The sequence below is a fragment of the Hypanus sabinus genome, chromosome 24 (genome assembly GCF_030144855.1).
Source record: "Hypanus sabinus isolate sHypSab1 chromosome 24, sHypSab1.hap1, whole genome shotgun sequence".
Taxonomy (NCBI): Eukaryota; Metazoa; Chordata; class Chondrichthyes; order Myliobatiformes; family Dasyatidae; genus Hypanus; species Hypanus sabinus.
Genome location: NC_082729.1, coordinates 10,347,451 through 10,365,591, shown reverse-complemented (window position 1 = coordinate 10,365,591; position 18,141 = coordinate 10,347,451). Strand labels below are relative to the sequence as shown.

The window sequence follows — 18,141 nt, the reverse complement described above, 5'->3', positions numbered from 1 at the left end:
TAGAGTTGAATTGCCAGCACCGCTCAAAGGGCTTGAAGAGCCTAGTCCGTGCTGTATCTCAATAAAAGTAAATAAACACACATACAAATAAATAAATAGATGTTACTCACAGCCAGCATCAGATTAGATACTGGGGTATGGAGGGAAGATATGTGAGGGTTTTTGATATCTGATTGCTGAGAGTACTCCTCTTGGATTTCATAATCTTGTTACTGGAGATTCAGTGTTACTCAACCCTGGCCCACACCAACACTTGCCTTTATTGGGATCTTCCGTCTCCTTACACCCATCTTAGGGTTTAGAGTTATGGACATGCCAAGGATTAGAGGGGGTGGTGGTGTTATTGTGCATGGTTTGTGTTGGGTTGGGAATGAGTGCTCAGATTTGGGGGGGGGTGGGGGCCAGGGTTTGTAGGAGTGGGTGGGTGTTTGGGCCAGGGCTCGTGGGAGGTGTGTGGGCCATGGTTTGTGGGGAGGGCGGGTGGGGGTATGTGGGGAAGTGGAAGTAAGAGTAGGGTTTCATATCTAGTTCCTTTTTGAATATGGTCAACTTGGAATGGTCCAGAATAGCACACACAAAATGCTGAAGGAACTCGGCAGGTCAGGCCATATCTATGGAGAAGAATAAACAGTTGACATTGACCCTTTGTCAGTCAGATGCTGTCTGACTCCTGCCGAAGGGTCTCGGCCCAAAACGTCGACTGTTTACTCTTTTCATAGATGCTGCCTGGCCTGCTGAGCTCCTCCAGCATTTTGTGCGTGTAACAGATTAGTGGTCCTCTTGGATAGCAGCCATTTAGACCAAAGTAGTTTACAGAAAGTTCTACAATCTGCCCAAGACTCTGAAATATTTAGGTTATCCATGCACACCATTCACACCCTATGATTATATACAGAAGTGTGCAGGGGTGATGTGAAGCATGGTGTTACTTTAAGCTTAAATAACAGGTGAGTTGTAAACAACTAACGTTAACTAATAAGAACAGAAAGATGAGACACACATTTAGACCTCCTTTATTCTGTGTTAGTTCATCTTATAATGTTCAAAGCTCAAAGTAAATTTTATTATCAGAGTACATGAGTGTCACTGCACCCCAACCCTGAGGTTCATTTTCCTGTGGGCATTCTTGGCAAATCTACAGAATAGTAACTATAACAGGATCAATGAAAGATCAACCAGAGTGCAGGAGACAACAAACTGTGTAAATACAGGTATAAATAAACAGCAATAAATAATGAGAACATGAAATAACAAGACCAAGAGTCCTTAAAGATGAGAGAATCTCCTTTGATTCAGCAGTCTGATGGTTGAGGGGTAGTATCCTGAAACTGGAGGTGTGAGTCTTGAGGCTCTTGTGCCTTCTGCCTGATGGCAGCAGCGAGGAGAGAGCATGTCCTGGGTGTTGGGGATCTCTGATGATGGATGCTGCTTTCCTACGACAGCATTTCATGTAGATGTGCTCAGTGGTTGGGAGGGCTTTACCCGTGATGTACTGGGCTGAATCCACTACCTTTTGTAGGATTTTCCTTTCAAAGGCACTGCTGTCCCCATACCAGGCTGAGATACAGCCAATCAATACTCTCTCCATTAAACATCTACAGACAAATTGTACAAACAAAACTAAATGTAACATATCACCATAAACTGTCACCATAATTGCTTCTATTATATTGATATTATACTAGTTTTAATCAAACTATTAAAGGTATCTGCTTTATATTCAGGTGTTTAGGCAATAGCATTTATTGAAAATTTTTTGGAGTTAACCTGTTAACCTTTTGCCTTTGTTACATTTGTAAACATGGAGAAAATTTTTGATACCCCCAATGTGTCCAAGAAAATGTAAGAATGTGGTTTTAGTCAATGGCACTCTACAGTTGTCAAGAAATAATTGCTGCACTCTTTTGTCGACTTGCTAACGTGCTCTGTCCTTCGTTCGTGCTGAACCCTGCACTCAGTCACATCGGCATTTTGAAATTCGTTGCACCGAATTTCAGAGTCAGCTGGTTCTCTGTCACTACCTCGGCCATAAAACCATAAGACATGGGTTCAGAATTAGGCCACTTGGCCCATCGAGTCTGCTGTACCATTCCATCAGGGCTGACTTATTACCCCTCTCAACCCCACTCTCCTGCCATCTCCCTGTAACCTTTGACATCCATACTAATCAAGAACCTATCAACCTCCACTTTAAATACACCCAAATGACTTGGCCTCCACAGCCACCTGTGGCAATAAATTCCACAGATTCATCATCTTCTGGCTAAAGAAATTCTTCCTCATCTCTTTTCTAAAGGGATGTCCTTGCATTCTGAGATTGGGCCCTCTGCTCCAAGACTCTCTCAATATAGAAAACATCCTCTCTATCGTCCACTCTATCTAGGCCTTTCACAATTCAATAGCTTCAATGAGATCCCTCCCTCATTCTTCTAAACTGCAGTGAGTTCGGGCCCAGAGCCTTCAAATGCTCCTCAAGCATTAACTCACATTCCCAGAATCATTCTTGTTAACCTCCTCTGGACCCCTTCCAATGTCAGCATGTTCTTTTTATATAAGGGCCCTAAAAACTGCTATTATTGCTCCGTGTGGTCTGACCAAAGCTTTATAAAACCACAGTATTACATTCTTGCTCTTTTATTCTAGTCATTTTGAAATGAATGCTAACATTGCATTTGCCTTCCTCACCACTGACTCATCCTGCAAATTACCATTTAGAGTATTCTACCCAACAGTGACTGAATTTATAATCAACCTGACCTTCACATTTTCACATGCAATTTTTAACAGTGTCCAAAAATGCTTATCAACCTCTCTGGCACTGACAGACAATTTTTATGGTTCTAGATCATTGTTTCACAAAAAAAGCTTTAACGATAATAAAAAATATTGTTTTACTTTTGCATTTATTTACTGTATTTTAGTCCAATCTTTTTTACATTTCTGCAAAAGAGAAGTTAAATAAAATTATTACTTCCCAGCTTGTTGTCCATGTGAATCCTTCAGTCTGACTGGATGAATAATCATAACGATTCTTGTAATATAAAGATTAGTTTTATTTGTCAGGCGCACATCAAAATATTGAAACATGCAGTGAAGTGCATCATTTGCATTGAAACCAATCAGAGAGCACCTCACAAGTGTCACCGCACTTCTGGTGCCAACATAGGATGCCCACAACTCACTAACCCAAACTTGTCCATCTTGGGAAAGTGGGAGGAAACCAGAGCACCCGAAGGAAGCCCAAGCAATCATGGGGGTGGGGGGGAGCCTACAAACTCCTTACAGACAGCAGCGGGAATCGAACCCTGATCGGTGATCGCTGGCAGTGCAAAGCGATGACTCTGACCACTACGCTGCCGTGTCACCTGTCACTGATTGGCCAGGCCACTGAGGAAGCCCTACTGTAAGGCTGCAGCTTCTATTGTGAAAAGGGGCTTGAGGATCCCATGAGAGAGAAACTCCACAGATCTCAATGAACCTTTGGGGGATATTTCTACTTGGAGAATCTTGGCCAAAGTTTTGAACAATATAGGCTCAATAACTTCAACAGCAGTCTTGGAAATTTCCTAACATTAAGTAACTGCTTAATTCAGAGGTTGACGGTTGGAGGAAAATGATAGAAACTTGTTTATACCTGAAATAAATAAATCATTGAATTTTCAAACTAAGTGACTGGCTACTAGCCAATTGCCTTTGAAATATTGTGATCTGGAATAGTGGGACAATAGGATTTAAGCACATCTTTTAACAAGTGGTGAGTGGAGTGACACATGGTTCAAAGTAAATTTCACTTACAAAGTGGAGATACGTCACTGTGTATAACCCTGGGATTCATTTTCCTGTGGACATACTCAGCAAATCTATAGAGTAGTATCTACAACAGGATCAGTGAAAGATCAACCAGAGTGCAGAAGACAACAAACTGTGCAAATGTAAATATAAACAAATAGCAATACATAATGAGAACATGAGATAACGAGATAAGGAGACCTTAAAGTAAGAACATTTTCATGAAGGGGCAAGAGAGTGTAGTTATGCTTTATTGTTCAAGAGCCTGATGGTTGAGGGGTAGTAACTGTTCTTGAACCGAGTCCTGAGGCACCAGTATCTTCTACCTGATGGCAGCAGTGAGAAGAGAGCATGGCCTGGGTGGTCAGTCCCTGCTGTTGAGTTTGCCATTAACTTCTGCAACGACATCAGTCTCCTCGAATGCCCTGTATCCCTTCCACACCCCAAGGAGGTGGATTAGGGTTTGATTGCAACATTTAGAAGAAATTTGGATAAACACATGCATGGTCGGGATACAGAGGGCTATAGTCAAAGGTTCAATTAAATATAACAAATAACCATATAACAATCACAGCATGGAAACAGGCCATCTCGGCCCTCCTAGTCCGTGCCGAATTCTTAATCTCACCTAGTCCCACCTACCCGCACTCAGCCCATAACCCTCCACTCCTTTCCTGTCCATATACCTATCCAATTTTACCTTAAATGACACAACTGAACTGGCCTCTACTACTTCTACAGGAAGCTCATTCCACACAGCTATCACTCTCTGAGTAAAGAAATACCCCCTCGAGTTTCCCTTAAACTTTTGCCCCCTAACTCTTAAATCATGTTCTCTAGTTTGAATCTCCCCTACTCTCAATGGAAATAGCCTATTCACGTCAACTCTATCTATCCCTCTCAAAATTTTAAATACCTCGATCAAATCCCCCCTCAACCTTCTACACTCCAATGAATAGAGACCTAACTTGTTCAACCTTTCTCTGTAACTTAAGTGCTGAAACCCAGGTAAATCGTCTCTGCACTCTCTCTAATTTATTGATATCTTTCCTATAATTCGGTGACCAGAACTGTACACAATATTCCAAATTTGGCTTTACCAATGCCTTGTACAAATGTCAGAGAAATGTATACAATATACATCCCGAAATGCTTTTTCTTCGCAAACATCCATGAAAACAGAGAAGTGTCCCAAAGAATAAACGACAGTTAAATGTGAGAACCCCAAAGTCCTTCCCCCTACAGCTCCCCCCTCCTGCACATAAGCGGCAGCAAGCAACGATCCCCCCCTCCACCCAGCAAAAGAAAGTGCACCCGCTACTGAGCACAAGCGTGGGCTGGGCGATGGCAATGACACAGACCTTGAAGTTACCCCAAGTGCTATCGCATTTCATCCGGCATTCGACAAACCACAGATTCTCTCTCTCCCTAATAAGGGAGAGGGAGGTGTCCCTCATTTTCCCGGCGAGTGAGAGACTTAACGACAACACACTGGTTTACGATGTTAAAAAGTCCGCTTTGTTGCTTTTTACGAGCTCTGTGCCCGAAGATCACGAAGATCTCGGGTCTTTGGGCCCACAGCGAAAGATTTTCCGGCCTCCCCGACAACTCACGGATCCCCTGCCTTGACACCGACCCTCGATCCACCCGTCTCCAGAGCCCTGAGATCTTAGGCTTCCGAATACGAGCTGGACAGTGAGGCCGAACCCTTGGCGTGCCGAGCAACAACGGCCAGTTCTGAAACCCCGAGAACGGGTCCCATTCCCGCAAAGAACCAAAGCCTGCGTGTAACCCCAGGTCAAAAGAACCCTGAAAGGGTAAGATAAAGATATTGAAGATGAAAATAGAGCTGTTTTTGAAGGTGCAAGCAAAGGAGTCTCTGCTTAGCGCCATCTTAACTCCAGATGGAATTCAGCAGTATAACAGTTTGGCATGGACTAGATGGGCTGAAGGGTGCCTTTCTGGGCTTTGTACTCTGTACCCTTTAGTACTGGATATTTCTGACTGCAAAAACGATTCTGTGTACCCTATCCATGCCTCTCATTTCCAACCATTTTGACTACCTCTCTGACTGATGCTATTCCTCGCTCTCTCAATTATTTATTAATTATTATTATCATTATTCGCTTATTCTTGTTGCCCTTTGCACATCAGCCTCTGTCCTGTAAGGTTCTTCATTGATTCTACTGTTTTTCTTTCTATTTACTGTGAATGCCCTCAAGAATATGAACCTCGGGGTAGTATATGGTGACGTATATGTACTTTGCTAATAGATTTACTTCAGAACTTTGAGGTCCATTGATAAATTGGAAAATTGATTTATGACTGTCAGGTATCAAGGTCTTGGGAAAATCTTTGTCTTGTATGGCATCCGGACGGATTATTTCATTGAGGTACCAAGGAGATGCCAAGGTTCCTGCCCAATGTGCCAAACAAGGTGTGGGTAGAAACTTTACCTTTTTTTTTAATGGTACAGGCAGGCAATAAGGTGCAAGGTCATAACGAGGCAGAGCGCAAGGTCGAGGTTATGTTTCATTGTACTTAGGCCTTTTTTATGCCTTGGAGCCCTAACATTATCTGGCTGGTGGTGTAGTGGTATCAGCAGCAGGCTTCGAGGCGAATGGTCCCGAGTTCGAATCCCGCCAGCTCCTTGCACGCTTCCCTTCTGTGCCAGGTGAAACATCGAGGTAGCAACCTGGCCTCGTAAAAAGAAATGCAACAGAAGGGACAGAAATGCCGCCCACTGCGCCACAAGGCGCGGAAAGGAACTACAACAACCCCTACCATTAACCGAGGGATCTGTGGACCATAGCTTGGGGACCCCTGTACCTGTTCAATAGTATTAGTACAGTGGGATAGAAGCTGTCCTTGAGCCTGGTGGTATGTGCTTTAGCTTTTCTAACCTCTGCCCAGTGAGAAGGGAGAGAAGGCAGGTTGATAATCTTCATTTTCCTGCTAAAATTAACTCTTTAAATCAGAATCAGGTTTAATATCAATGGCATATGTTGTGAAATTTGTGAACTTTGCCGCAGCCGTACAATGCAATACATGATAATATAGAAAAAAACTGAATTATAGTCAGTCTATATATGTATACAGATATTTAAGTTAAAGAAGTAGGGCAAAAACAGAAATAAAAAAAGTAGTGAGGTAGTGTTCATGGGTTCAATGTCCATTCAGAAATCAGATGGCAGAGGGGAAGAAGCTGAGTGTGTGCCTTCAGGCTCCTGTACCTCTTTCCTAATGGTAACAATGAGAAGAGGGCATGTCCTGGGTCATGGGGGGCGGGGGTTCCTTGATGATGAACACTGCCTTGTTGAGGCACCGCTACTTGAAGATATCTTGGCTACTACAGAGGCTAGTGCCCATGATGGAGCAGACTAATTTTACAACTTTCTGCACCTTATTTTGGTCCTGTGCAGTGGTCCCTCAATATCAGGAGGTGATGCAGCCTGTCAGAATGCTCTCCACGGTACATTTGTAGAAATTTTCCAGTGTTTTAGGCGTCATTTCAAATCTCCTCAAACTCCTACTGAAATACAGCTGCTGTCTTGCCTTCTTCATAGCTACATCCATATGTTGGGACCAGGTTAGGTCCTCAGAGATCTTGACATCCAGGAACTCTCTCCACTTCTGATCCGTCTATAAGGAGTAGTGTGAGTTCCCTCATCTTACCCTTTCTGAAGTCCACAATCAGCTCTTTGGTCTTACTGACGTTGGGTGCAAGGTTGTTTTGTGACATCACTCAGCCAGCTGGTATATCTCACTCCTGTACACCCTCTCTCCAACAATGGTTGTACCGTCAGCAAATTTATATATGGTACCAATTTTTTCTGTGGCAATTTCTTACTTCACAGTAACACTTTGTGGCGATTGCCATCGACCATCAGCGTCTGTTGCCATTAAGGAGCAGATTCAAGTTAATTTTCTACAGCAGAACTTCAGGCTTGGGTTGCTATGGTTCTCAGAAGGCAGGATCCCCCATGGCTTTCTGCCAGGTGGAGCTTTTTGATATGGAAAGTTTTCTTTGAAGAATGATTCATATCAGAAATATACAGCTGTTGCTTTGTAAACTTAGGAACCTCTGGCCAAGACTGGAGAGCCCCAGAGGGTGAAAATACTTTTCTCTCGAAGTATCGGTCTGATTAATTGAGGAAACAGCAGTCATTTTTATAATTGCAGCTGTGTGTGTGTGTGCATGTTGATTAAGCTTCTGGTAAGTTTCACTGGTACTGCAGGATGTTTTCGCTACCTCCAGGACAGGCCATCTGCTGTGACCGCAGTCTTCAATACCGTGGTAGCACCCTGCTCAGGGTCCCGACGAGCTGAATGACTTCCCCTCCTCACTCAGACACTCTGGTGTCAGTTGAGCCGCTGATGGTGAAATGAGGCAAAGCAAGTTCATTACCGTAGGCTGCTGCTGAACAAGCACACGCAAAATGCTCAGCAGGTCAGGCATGGAGGGCAGTGGGGCAGTTGACGCTCCAGGCCGCGGCCCTTCATCAGGACCCAACGGAGAGTCTCGGCCTGAAAGGTCGACTGCTTATTTCTTTCCGACCAGCGGAGTTCCTCTGGCCTCTGTTACTCCGGATTTCCAACCTCTCCAGAATCACTTGTGTTTATGAATGGTTATTTATCGATTGAGACGCAGTGTGAAAGTGGCTCTTTGAACCACGTTGCACAGCAAGCCCCTGATTTAATCCAAGCCTAATCACAGGCCCATTTACAATGACCAACTAACCTACCAACCAGTACATCTTTGGACTGTGGGAGGAAACCAGAGCACTGAGAGGAAATCCATGCAGTCTTGGGGAGAATGTACAAACTCCTTACAGGCAGCAGCGGGAATTGAACCTGGGTCACCTGCACTGTAAAGCCTTGTGCTAACCACTACACTACCATGCCACCCTAAGAGCAATCCAGGTTCAAGGTTCAAAGTAAATTTACTACCAAAGGACGTAAATGTCGTCATACCCAACCTTGAGATTCATTTTCTTTGGGGCATGCTCAATAAACCCATAATGGAATAATAACTGTAACTGAAAGACTGTACCAACTTGGGCATTCGACAAGAGTGCAAAAGACAACAAACTGTGCAGCTGCTAACAAAAGAAGAAAACAACAGTATTCTGAACCAGATTGAGTCCTTAGATCGGCTCCCCAGAGCAGCCGGAGTAGTAGGCCAAAGCCTCGACCTCAGGTTCATCACGTTAGTGGGGCAAAAAGTGTCACGAAACTCACAGAGACAGTAACCACTGGAGAGACGAATGACCATCGCAGGAGAGCGAGTGAAATCAGTCTGACTCCTGTTTCCACATCCAGGCTCTCCGGTCTATCTGGGCCGGCGTTTATATTGTCCAAACACCAGGCAGGGCCTCGCTCTAGGGCCCAGGCCCTGGTGTAGCGACAACCCCAGGCCGCACAGCCGGAATCTCGTTCTCACCAAATCGGCTCGGCACCCGCAGCGGATCCAGCCTCGCGCCTGGGTTAGGTGAACAGGCATCGACACACTTCCACATCGACTTCGCTCCAGGTCGTTCACTCCAGCAGCGACAGTGCTACCAATTCTGTCTGCGACGGCATCTTGAACTCGTTGTGATCCGGCTTTACAACCCACCAGTGCGTCTCATTTTTTTGAATCAGCTTCACCTCTACTTGCTTCTTTAATGTTTGAGGTGATAGTTAACCACAAATTACTTCAGAAAAGTTATTAGTAATGTTTTCAGTCATATTAATGCCTTTAGTCATTGTGAGAGGAGCCTTACCCATGAAGGAGGAATCATTTCCATTTTTAAGAATTTTATTCACTTTTTGGGGAGTGTCAAATGTAGCATTTTTTTGCTCATTAGTACTTGTTAGGCAACGTGAGAAATCATTTGAAGAGTCAGACAGGTTTCCCAGGAAATTTACACCCAGGCCAGGAACCTTAAATTTTCTGGATTTTCTCCCTCGTCGCTAAACATGACTTTTTAACAGAAGTTCAACAGTTTCATGATTATTGCCACTAAGGCAAGTTGCTTTTCTTTTAAATCCGGATTATTAATTGAATTTAAATGTTCCATTTGCCAGCCCACTAAGTAGTAATTGATTGATTTGTGTCTGGGCTGCATTGCCAGGTCAGTGACATATAACCACCTTGTGGCCACATGACTGGAAATAAAACCATATTGGGCTAATTTCACGTTTGCTTTCTTGGACACTTTGAAAGATCTGCTTCCTCTGATGCTTTATCTCAGTGGAGTTGCTTGCGTCTTAAGGGGAGTTTAATGAACTGAGGTGTCGTGGGGGAAACGGAACATCGCGATGGCGGCCTCTGTACTTGGCTCTCTTTCTCTCTCGCTCTTTCTGCCGGTCCTCGAGTCGGGGAGTCTCGGACTAAAAAAGCCACGCGTCAGATTGTAGCATCGTAATGACCTCCTGCTGTGGGATGGGTGACACATCTCTTGTCACTTGTTGGCCTGAGAGCAGTTGGGCAGACGATGGTTTTTGTTGGACTACGGATCGCGGTCTCTCTTGCGGGGCTCTGCAGTTGCTTGCTTGATGGCCGAGGCTTCCTGCTGAAATGGGTTGGTGGGGGGAGGTTGATGCTTTGCGGATGCTTGTACATGGGGGTGGGGAGAGGAGCGTTTTGGGGTTCTAAAGTTCTTTTTCCGTTGTCCATTCTTTGGAGTAGTGTTGGCGCGTGGCCAAGTGGTTAAGGCGTTCGTCTAGTGATCTGAAGGTCGCTAGTTCGAGCCTTGGCTGAGGCTGCGTGTGTGTCCTTGAGCAAGGCACTTAACCACACATTGCTCTGCGAAGACACTAGTTTCTAATGCCCTTCCCTTGGACAACATCGGTAGCGTGGAGAGGGGAGACTTGCAGCTTGGGCAACAGCCGGTCCCCCATACAAACTTGCCCAGGCCTGCGCCCTGGAAACTTTCCAAGGTGCAAATCTATGTCTCTCGAGACTAACGGAGGCCTACACACTACTACTACTCTTTGGAGTTCTTGTTTGATTCCATGGACGCCTGTGAAGAGTAAGAATTTCAGGTTGTAGACTATATACATTCTCTGATATTAAATGGAACCATTGAACCATTGACATATAGAGACAGAGGCATTATAATGTTATGGCTGGATGACACACACAGTGACCACTGGACCACAGTTACTCCAAGCTGAGGGACACAACAGGTCGTACCAGAACTTGCTGGGATGGCCATCATGGTACGATGGTGTAGTGGTCAGTACATCGCTATACAGCGCCAGTGACCTGGGTTCGACTCTCGTGGCTGCCTGTAAGGGGTCGATACGTTCTCCCCGTGACCACCAGGTGCTCCGGTTTGCCCCCACAGTTCCAAAGACGAACCGGTTGGTAGGTTAATAGTTCGTTGTAAAACTGTCTGGTGTTTAGGCTTGGGTTAAAGCAGGGGTTTGCTGGGCAGCAGGGCTCAAAGGGCTCCGTGCTGTGTCTGAATAACTTTGTTTTTGAACAACCTCTGCAGGAAACCAACACCAGGAGTTCATATCCGTATTGGTCGAGGCTTGCCTTTTTTTGCTGGAGACACTCAGAAGGTGACGGGAGTGCGGAACGAGCTGCCAGCGCAGGTGGTGCATGCGAGCTTGGCTTAAGCCAAGTCTGGGTAGGTACACCGATGGTGGTGTGGGGGGGGGGGGGGGTTATGTCCCGGTGCAGGTCGATGGGAAGTAGGCAGTATAAATGGTATTGGCATGGACTAGATAGCAGACATCCCATCCTGCAAAAACTCATTTCAGGGAGGTAGCACCATCAGTTTGCGGGGGACTCCCGGGAGAGGTGGGATGTCTGCAGTAGAGTACCTCCTTAGCAGCGAGCCAGCTCGTTTAAATAACGTTAGCTATGCTAATGAACAAATGATACCTGTTAAACTCACCTCAACATGGCTTTTACATTTTAACCCTCCATGGGCAATTGAGAAGTCAATGTTACAAACAGTGCAGTGAGCAACACTGTCATTATTTTTGACCCCTATTAGGCAGGGCTACACTTTAGTGTAGTCTGGGGTGAAGTATGTTTTATATTTTCTTTTGGCATGGCGCTCTCTCTCTCTCTCTCTTTCACTTTCTCTCTCTCTCGCTTTTTCTCTTGCTCTCTCTCTCTTTCTCTCACTATCGCTCTTGCTGAATCTCGCTTTCTCTCTCTCTCTCGCTCAATCTCTCTCTCTCTGGCTCGCTCTTGAAAAACGTTGATTTCTGGGATATTGTATATAACTTGCGGGCATCAGGGAGCCGCTATCAATATGCGGGAGACTCCTGGAACTTCTGGGAGAGGTGGGATGTCTGAGATGGGCCGAAGGGCCGTTCCTGTGCTGCACTTCTCTATGGCTCCATACAGCACAGTAACAGGCCCTTCTAGCCCAAGAAACCTTCACCATGTTCACATTGGTCACCATGTGACCAATTAGCTGTCCTTGGAATGTGGGAAGAAAGCTGAGGAAACGTGGAGAATGTAGGAACTCCTTGCAGGGAACGCCGGGAACTCAACCTGTGTCCCTGGCATTATAATAGTGTTACTCAGATCGCAGTGCTTGTTCCCGCCCGATCCTGAGGCCTGTTCTGCAGTGACACTTGAATGTGTGGGATTAGCTTCTCCGCTCTGTGGTTTAAATTTTCCTGCTAGAGCGACGGACAGCAATGGAAAAACCCTTCCCCACCCTTCCTCACATCTCTCTTAATAGATTCCACTAGAATTCATTGCCTAGGTTTGACGAGAGACTGGTTTTCCTGTGCATGAGCTCGGAATTGCCCCGTGGTCCAGGAAAAGCAGTGCTATGCAGAACTGAAGAAGCAAATACAATGATCCTAACTTGGAAAGTGACAGGCTCTTAAATAACTCAGAGACAAATAAGATTAGAACAATGACATTAACTCTGCCACGGACAGTCAAATTTCAAAGTTTAATGCTCAAAGTACAATCATTATCAAAGTGTGTATACATTATATAACCTTGAGATTCGTATCCTTACAGGCAATCACCAGACAAAGAAACCCAAAGGACCTCATATGTGAAAAGGGAAGACCGCAAGACACGCAATGTGCAGACAGAGAGCAGAAAAGACTGTTTGTGCAAACAATAGAAGTAAGCCAATAGCATTCAGAACAAAAGTGAGTCTATAGACATGAATGAGAAAAAAACTGCAGGTGCTGGAAACTCAAGCAACACACACAAAATGCTGGAGGAACTCAGCAGGCCAGGCAGCATCTATGTCCTGCCGAAGGGTCTCGGCCTGAAATGTTGACTGTAATTTTTTCCATAGATGCTGCCTGGCCTGCTGAGTTCCTCTGGTGTTTTGTGTGAGTGTTGCTACAGACACGAAATCTGGACCAGCTGGAGTAGGCCGCAGCCTCAGCCTAAGTTCAACTCACAGCCAAGTAAGCGTCATGGAGGAGCGGGCAGAACCGGCCTGACGCTCACCTCTTGCTCTGACACACACCCTGCTTTTTCGATCCACCTGGCCCAGCGCTTAAACCATCCAAACATCAGGGCCCTCCTCGCACTGGGGTCCAGGCCCCGTCGCATCGATACGCTTTGGGCCTGGTCTCCGCCCCAAGCCCGGCTGCGATAAGAGGAGGGTCGAGCAACGGTCCTGCAACCACCTCCCTTAAAAACCCAGAGCTACAGAAACGGCGACAGAAGTTGCAAAGACCTCACCTCTGGGAGAGGAAGGGCAACTTGAAAAACTTTTAATTTAACTATTTCATATACATATGTGCTTACTGTGATTTTTTTCTACATTTCTCAGGTATTGCATTGTACTGCTGCTGCAAAGCTAACAAATTTCATGACATTGCCGACGATATAGTTCTGATTCTGAACTGTAAATATTTTGTTAAAGCCCATTACATGTTTCATTATTCAGGCTAATTGGAGACATTTTTATAAAAAATGATCATGAGCGTTGATGCACCATCAATAACTCTCGGAGACGTGGGTTAAGGTAGGCTTTTATCGGCTGGAGGAAAGCACAAGCAGCAAGTGATCATCACACTACATCCTAGAGACTGAGGAAGGGGCTGTGCCTCCAATCGCCTTTATACCGGGTGTGGTGCACTACATATACCTGTCTGGACACGCCCCCTGCTGACTGCTCCTGTGGCTCCTCCCTCAGACCCCTGTATAAAGGCGATCAAGGCCTGAGCCCGGCCTCTCAGTCTCCAGGATGTAGTATGGTGGTCACTCACTGTTTGTTCCTTCTTCCAGTCAATAAAAGCCGATATTTCGCCTTACTTCTCAGAGTGAGTTATTGATGGTGCATCACCGGGGTCCGTGGGAGGAGCCACAGGAGCAGTCAGCGGGGGGGACGTGTCCAGACAGGTATATGTAGTTCACCACACGTATATATTCCTGAGTTGACAAGGGAGATGTTTCTAACTTGTTCATGCTTGATACAAGGTTAATGACCATAGGCAGCACTTATGCTGGTAAAGCAGCTGCTCAATCTGCTTTGAAGAACTCGGTTTAAATAAGCTTTTGCACTTGCTACAGAGTCGACAGTGGCTTTGGTAAACCTCAATATTATAAATAATTATACTTGGCTTCATTTATTCAATCGTTTATCTCCGAGATGTTCCGACAAGCTATTTAAACTCCCCTTAAACGTAGCAACTCCACTGAGATAAAGCATCGGAGGATTCACTTCTTTCAAACTGTTCAAGAAAGCAAACATGAAATTAGCCCAATATGGTTTTATTTCCAGTCATGTGGCCACAAGGTGGTTATATGTCACTGACCTGGCAATGCAGCCCAGACACAAATCAATCAATTACTACTTAGTGGGCTGGTAAATGTGACATTTAAATTCAATTAATAATCCGGATTTTAAAGAAAAGTAACTTGCCTTAGCGGCAATGAACATGAAACAGTTGAACTTCTGTTAAAAAGTCATGTTTAGCGATGAAGGAGAAAATCCAGAAAATTTAAGATTCCTGGCCTGGGCGTAAATTTCCTGGGAAACTTGTCTGACTCTTCAAATGATTTCTCATGTTGCCTAACAAATACTAATGAGCAAAAAATGCTGCATTTGGCACTCCCCAAAAAGTGAGGTAAACTTCTTAAAAATGGAAATGATTGGTCCGTCACGGGTAAAGCCCTTCCCAACATTGAGCACATCAGCGCAGAGCAATTGTGTTGCAAAATTTGCAGTATCCATCACCAGGGACACCCACCTCCCAGGTCATACTCTCTCCTCACTGCTGCCAACAGGAAGATGGTGCAGGAGCCTCGGGACTCACACCACCAGGCTCAGGAACATTTATTACCCCTCAACCATCAGGCTTTTGAACCAGAGGCGATAACTTCACTCAGCTTCACTGGCCCCACCCACCACTGAAATGCTCCCACAACCTATGGACTCAACTTCAAGGTCTCTTCATCTCATGTGCTCCATAGTTATTGCTTATTTATTTATTGTCATTATTTATTTGTTTTTTGTGTTTGCAATTTGCTGTCGTTTGCACTCTGGTTGAACACCCAAGTTGGTGTGGCCTTACGTTGATTCCAATATGGTCAATTTGCTATAGATTAATTGAGAATGTCCACAATAAAATGAGCTCAGGGTTGTACTTGGAGATATTCTGTACATGTGCTTTGAAAATAAATTTACTTTGAACTTTCTTGTTAAATGACAACAGAAACCCATATTTTAGATGTTTTTCATAAACAATTGTTACCATGGTTACCATGCATGGGCCTGTCAGTGGCACTGGGGATCTCGGAGGGTCAGGCAGCATCTGTGGAGGAAAATGGACAGTGGATGTTTTCGGCTGAGGTTCTTTACCTGGACTGGGAAGGAAGAGTGGAGGTAGGAGGTAAAAGAAGGTGGAGGAAGACTGGGTAGGTTGTGGGTGGATCCAGGTGAGGGGGGGGGGGTGTTGTTGAGTAGATGAGAGGTGGGTGGGGGGAGCAAGAGAGGGAGGAAATGATGTCAGAAGCTTGGTGATGATAAGCAGAGGGTACCAAAGGGCTGAAGATGATGGAATCTGATAGGACAGGAACTATGGGATTGAGGCAGGGAGGGGAACCAGTAGGATCATTGGGAAAGGAGAAAAGTGTGAAAAATTGGGAGAAATAGAGGTGGCAGAGGTGGAGCAGTTACTGAAACTTTAGAATTCAATATTCTCTCCGCCTCGTGGAATTCGAGGTGCTGTTCCTCTAATTAGCCCTGTCAGTTCGGGGACCTCATGATCTATCAGAGGAAAGGTGGCTGGGATGGGTGGGCCCCACACAAATTTTGTGAGAGACTTACCCCACCCCTGGAACAAGCTTCAGAAGCTCTCCCAACCCGGTTACCCTCTCTCTAACTCCTCCCTCCATTGGACAGAAGGTACCAAAGCTTAAGAAGATGTACTACGGACTCCAGGACAACTTCTACGCTGCTGTTATCAGATTCTTCAACAGACTTTATGTATGATAAAGTTGAGCTCTCGATCTCTTCGTCTGCCTCATAATGACCCTTGCATTTTGTTGTTCTACCCGCACTACAGTGTTCCTGCAGCTCGAGCGCCAGATTCAACATCCTTTCATACTGGTGACGCCCAGCGTCTTCTTACCAGCGGCAAAATACAAAACAAAGAAAACTATTAAGCGCCTGAGGCAAGCATTCAGTCCATGTCAACAGATGAGGAAAGTTCGTTTATCTCAGCTGGCATCTTCATTGCCCCAAGCACAAGAACAGTCTGGGTGCCATGATCCGGGGAGAGAGCCCACCCCGTCACACACAGACGGGGGGGCGGGGGTGACGATCATACACCCCAGTTACAGTTAGGGTGACCCACCGATACACGTGCGAATAACTGTATAACCCAAGCAAAAATGAACTTGAGCATCCTACCATAATTTTAAAACAAGAACAGTAAATAGCGCTGGCCACTGGGAATTCAGGGGTCAGCTCCTGATCGTGCCCCTCTCCCCGCCCGAGGGCCACAGTGCCCCCACCCGAGGAGCCAGCCGTCCTCAGCAACCCCAGAGTCCGTACAAAGACCGACAGTGCTGGCGGTGGTTGACGCTTCTACCTGGGGTGCTGTGGAGTGTCTGTGGACCCCCTCCCCATGCGAGGCACTGTTTGGTGAGGCAAGAGGCACTTCCTTCACTCAGTCTCGCCGGGTTGGTGGTGGCCCAGCGCTGATACGGGGCCAGCCGGCCTCCATGCAACTAGACTGCTTACAGCCGCTCAGGCAACCACACTAGGCATACCATGTCGGACATGCAGTCAAGCGCCTCTCCCAGCCCCTTCCAGTGGCTTCCAAACTAGGAGAACAGGCCCTTCTTCTAGCTGGGGCAGTACCCATACAGGGGACCCCATGCACTGGCACTCTAAACTGGTGGCCCGGCCCTTTCTGGGACATGCAGGCATCACAGCAGCGTACGACAGCACCACGTCCTGCCTGTACCAGGCCAATAGAAGCATTTGTGCAACTTACCTAGTATCTTTACGACCCCCGAGATTCCCGGCCCACACCAGCACCATGGCGTGGAGCCCCCGGGACAGGAGATGTCTTTTGTTGTCAGAAAATGGCCGCCGCTGGAACAGCAATGTGTCGCGCTTTGCCTGCGTGCCCCACTGAGAGTATAAGGATTAAGTTTCTGGATGCAGTGCGGGCACCTCTCTCCACTCTGGGCGCCGTCTCCTCGGCTGGGCCAGCACGGGATCGCTCAGCTGCTCGCGGTCCGCAGTGGGGAGGCTGCCACCTGAAATGCCGCCGCCACTGCTTGCCCCTGGCTCCGCAGCGTCGTGCTGGGTCGTTGCGGGGAGTGCTGCACTGCCACGAGCCGCGGTGAGACCGGTGGCGGTTGTGGGCCCGCCTGCTCCGTTTCCCGGTGCCGCCCTGCTGGAGCATTATGGCTTCAGTGCTGAGCTGGAGTGCACATCCCCACGGGGACTCCCCCAGCTGGGCGATGCAGGACTCCGGGATATCGGCGAGCCACGCCTCGTGTTCCACCATGTCTCTCCCCACTGCCGGCGACCGTAACCAGCTGGACCGTCATCGTTGTCCACCCAGGCGGGGGAGGACACCTGGACAGTGGTGGGCCCTGTGTCCACCAACGCATGGCACCTGATGCCCCCCACTACCCAGTCCATGTACGAGGGTGATTGATAAGTTCGTGACCTAAGATAGAAGGCATCAATTTTAGAAAACCTAGCACATTTATTTTTCAACATAGTCCCCTCCTACATTTACACACTTAGTCCAGCGGTCGTGGAGCATACAGATCTTGGACCTCCAGAAAGTGTCCACAGATGGGTGATTGATAAGTTTGTGGCCTAAGGTAGAAGGAGATGAGTTATATAGCTCTCGCTACATACACGTGCAGTTCAACTCTTTCAGTGATTATGC

General features: G+C 46.5%; 1 protein-coding gene across 2 annotated transcripts in view; it reads left to right on the top strand.

Moving 5' to 3' along the window:
• ptafr (platelet-activating factor receptor) overlaps positions 1 to 13,775 on the top strand; it is a 40,949-nt gene extending 27,174 nt beyond the window's left edge. For both annotated transcript variants that reach the window (XM_059949256.1, XM_059949255.1), the window contains exons 3-4: positions 11,274 to 11,411; positions 12,776 to 13,775. In XM_059949256.1, the coding sequence (XP_059805239.1) occupies positions 11,274 to 11,411; positions 12,776 to 12,898 (261 nt within the window). In that variant the 3' untranslated portion in view covers positions 12,899 to 13,775. The remainder of the gene's footprint in view (positions 1 to 11,273; positions 11,412 to 12,775) is intronic.
• The last annotated feature ends 4,366 nt before the right edge of the window (positions 13,776 to 18,141 follow it).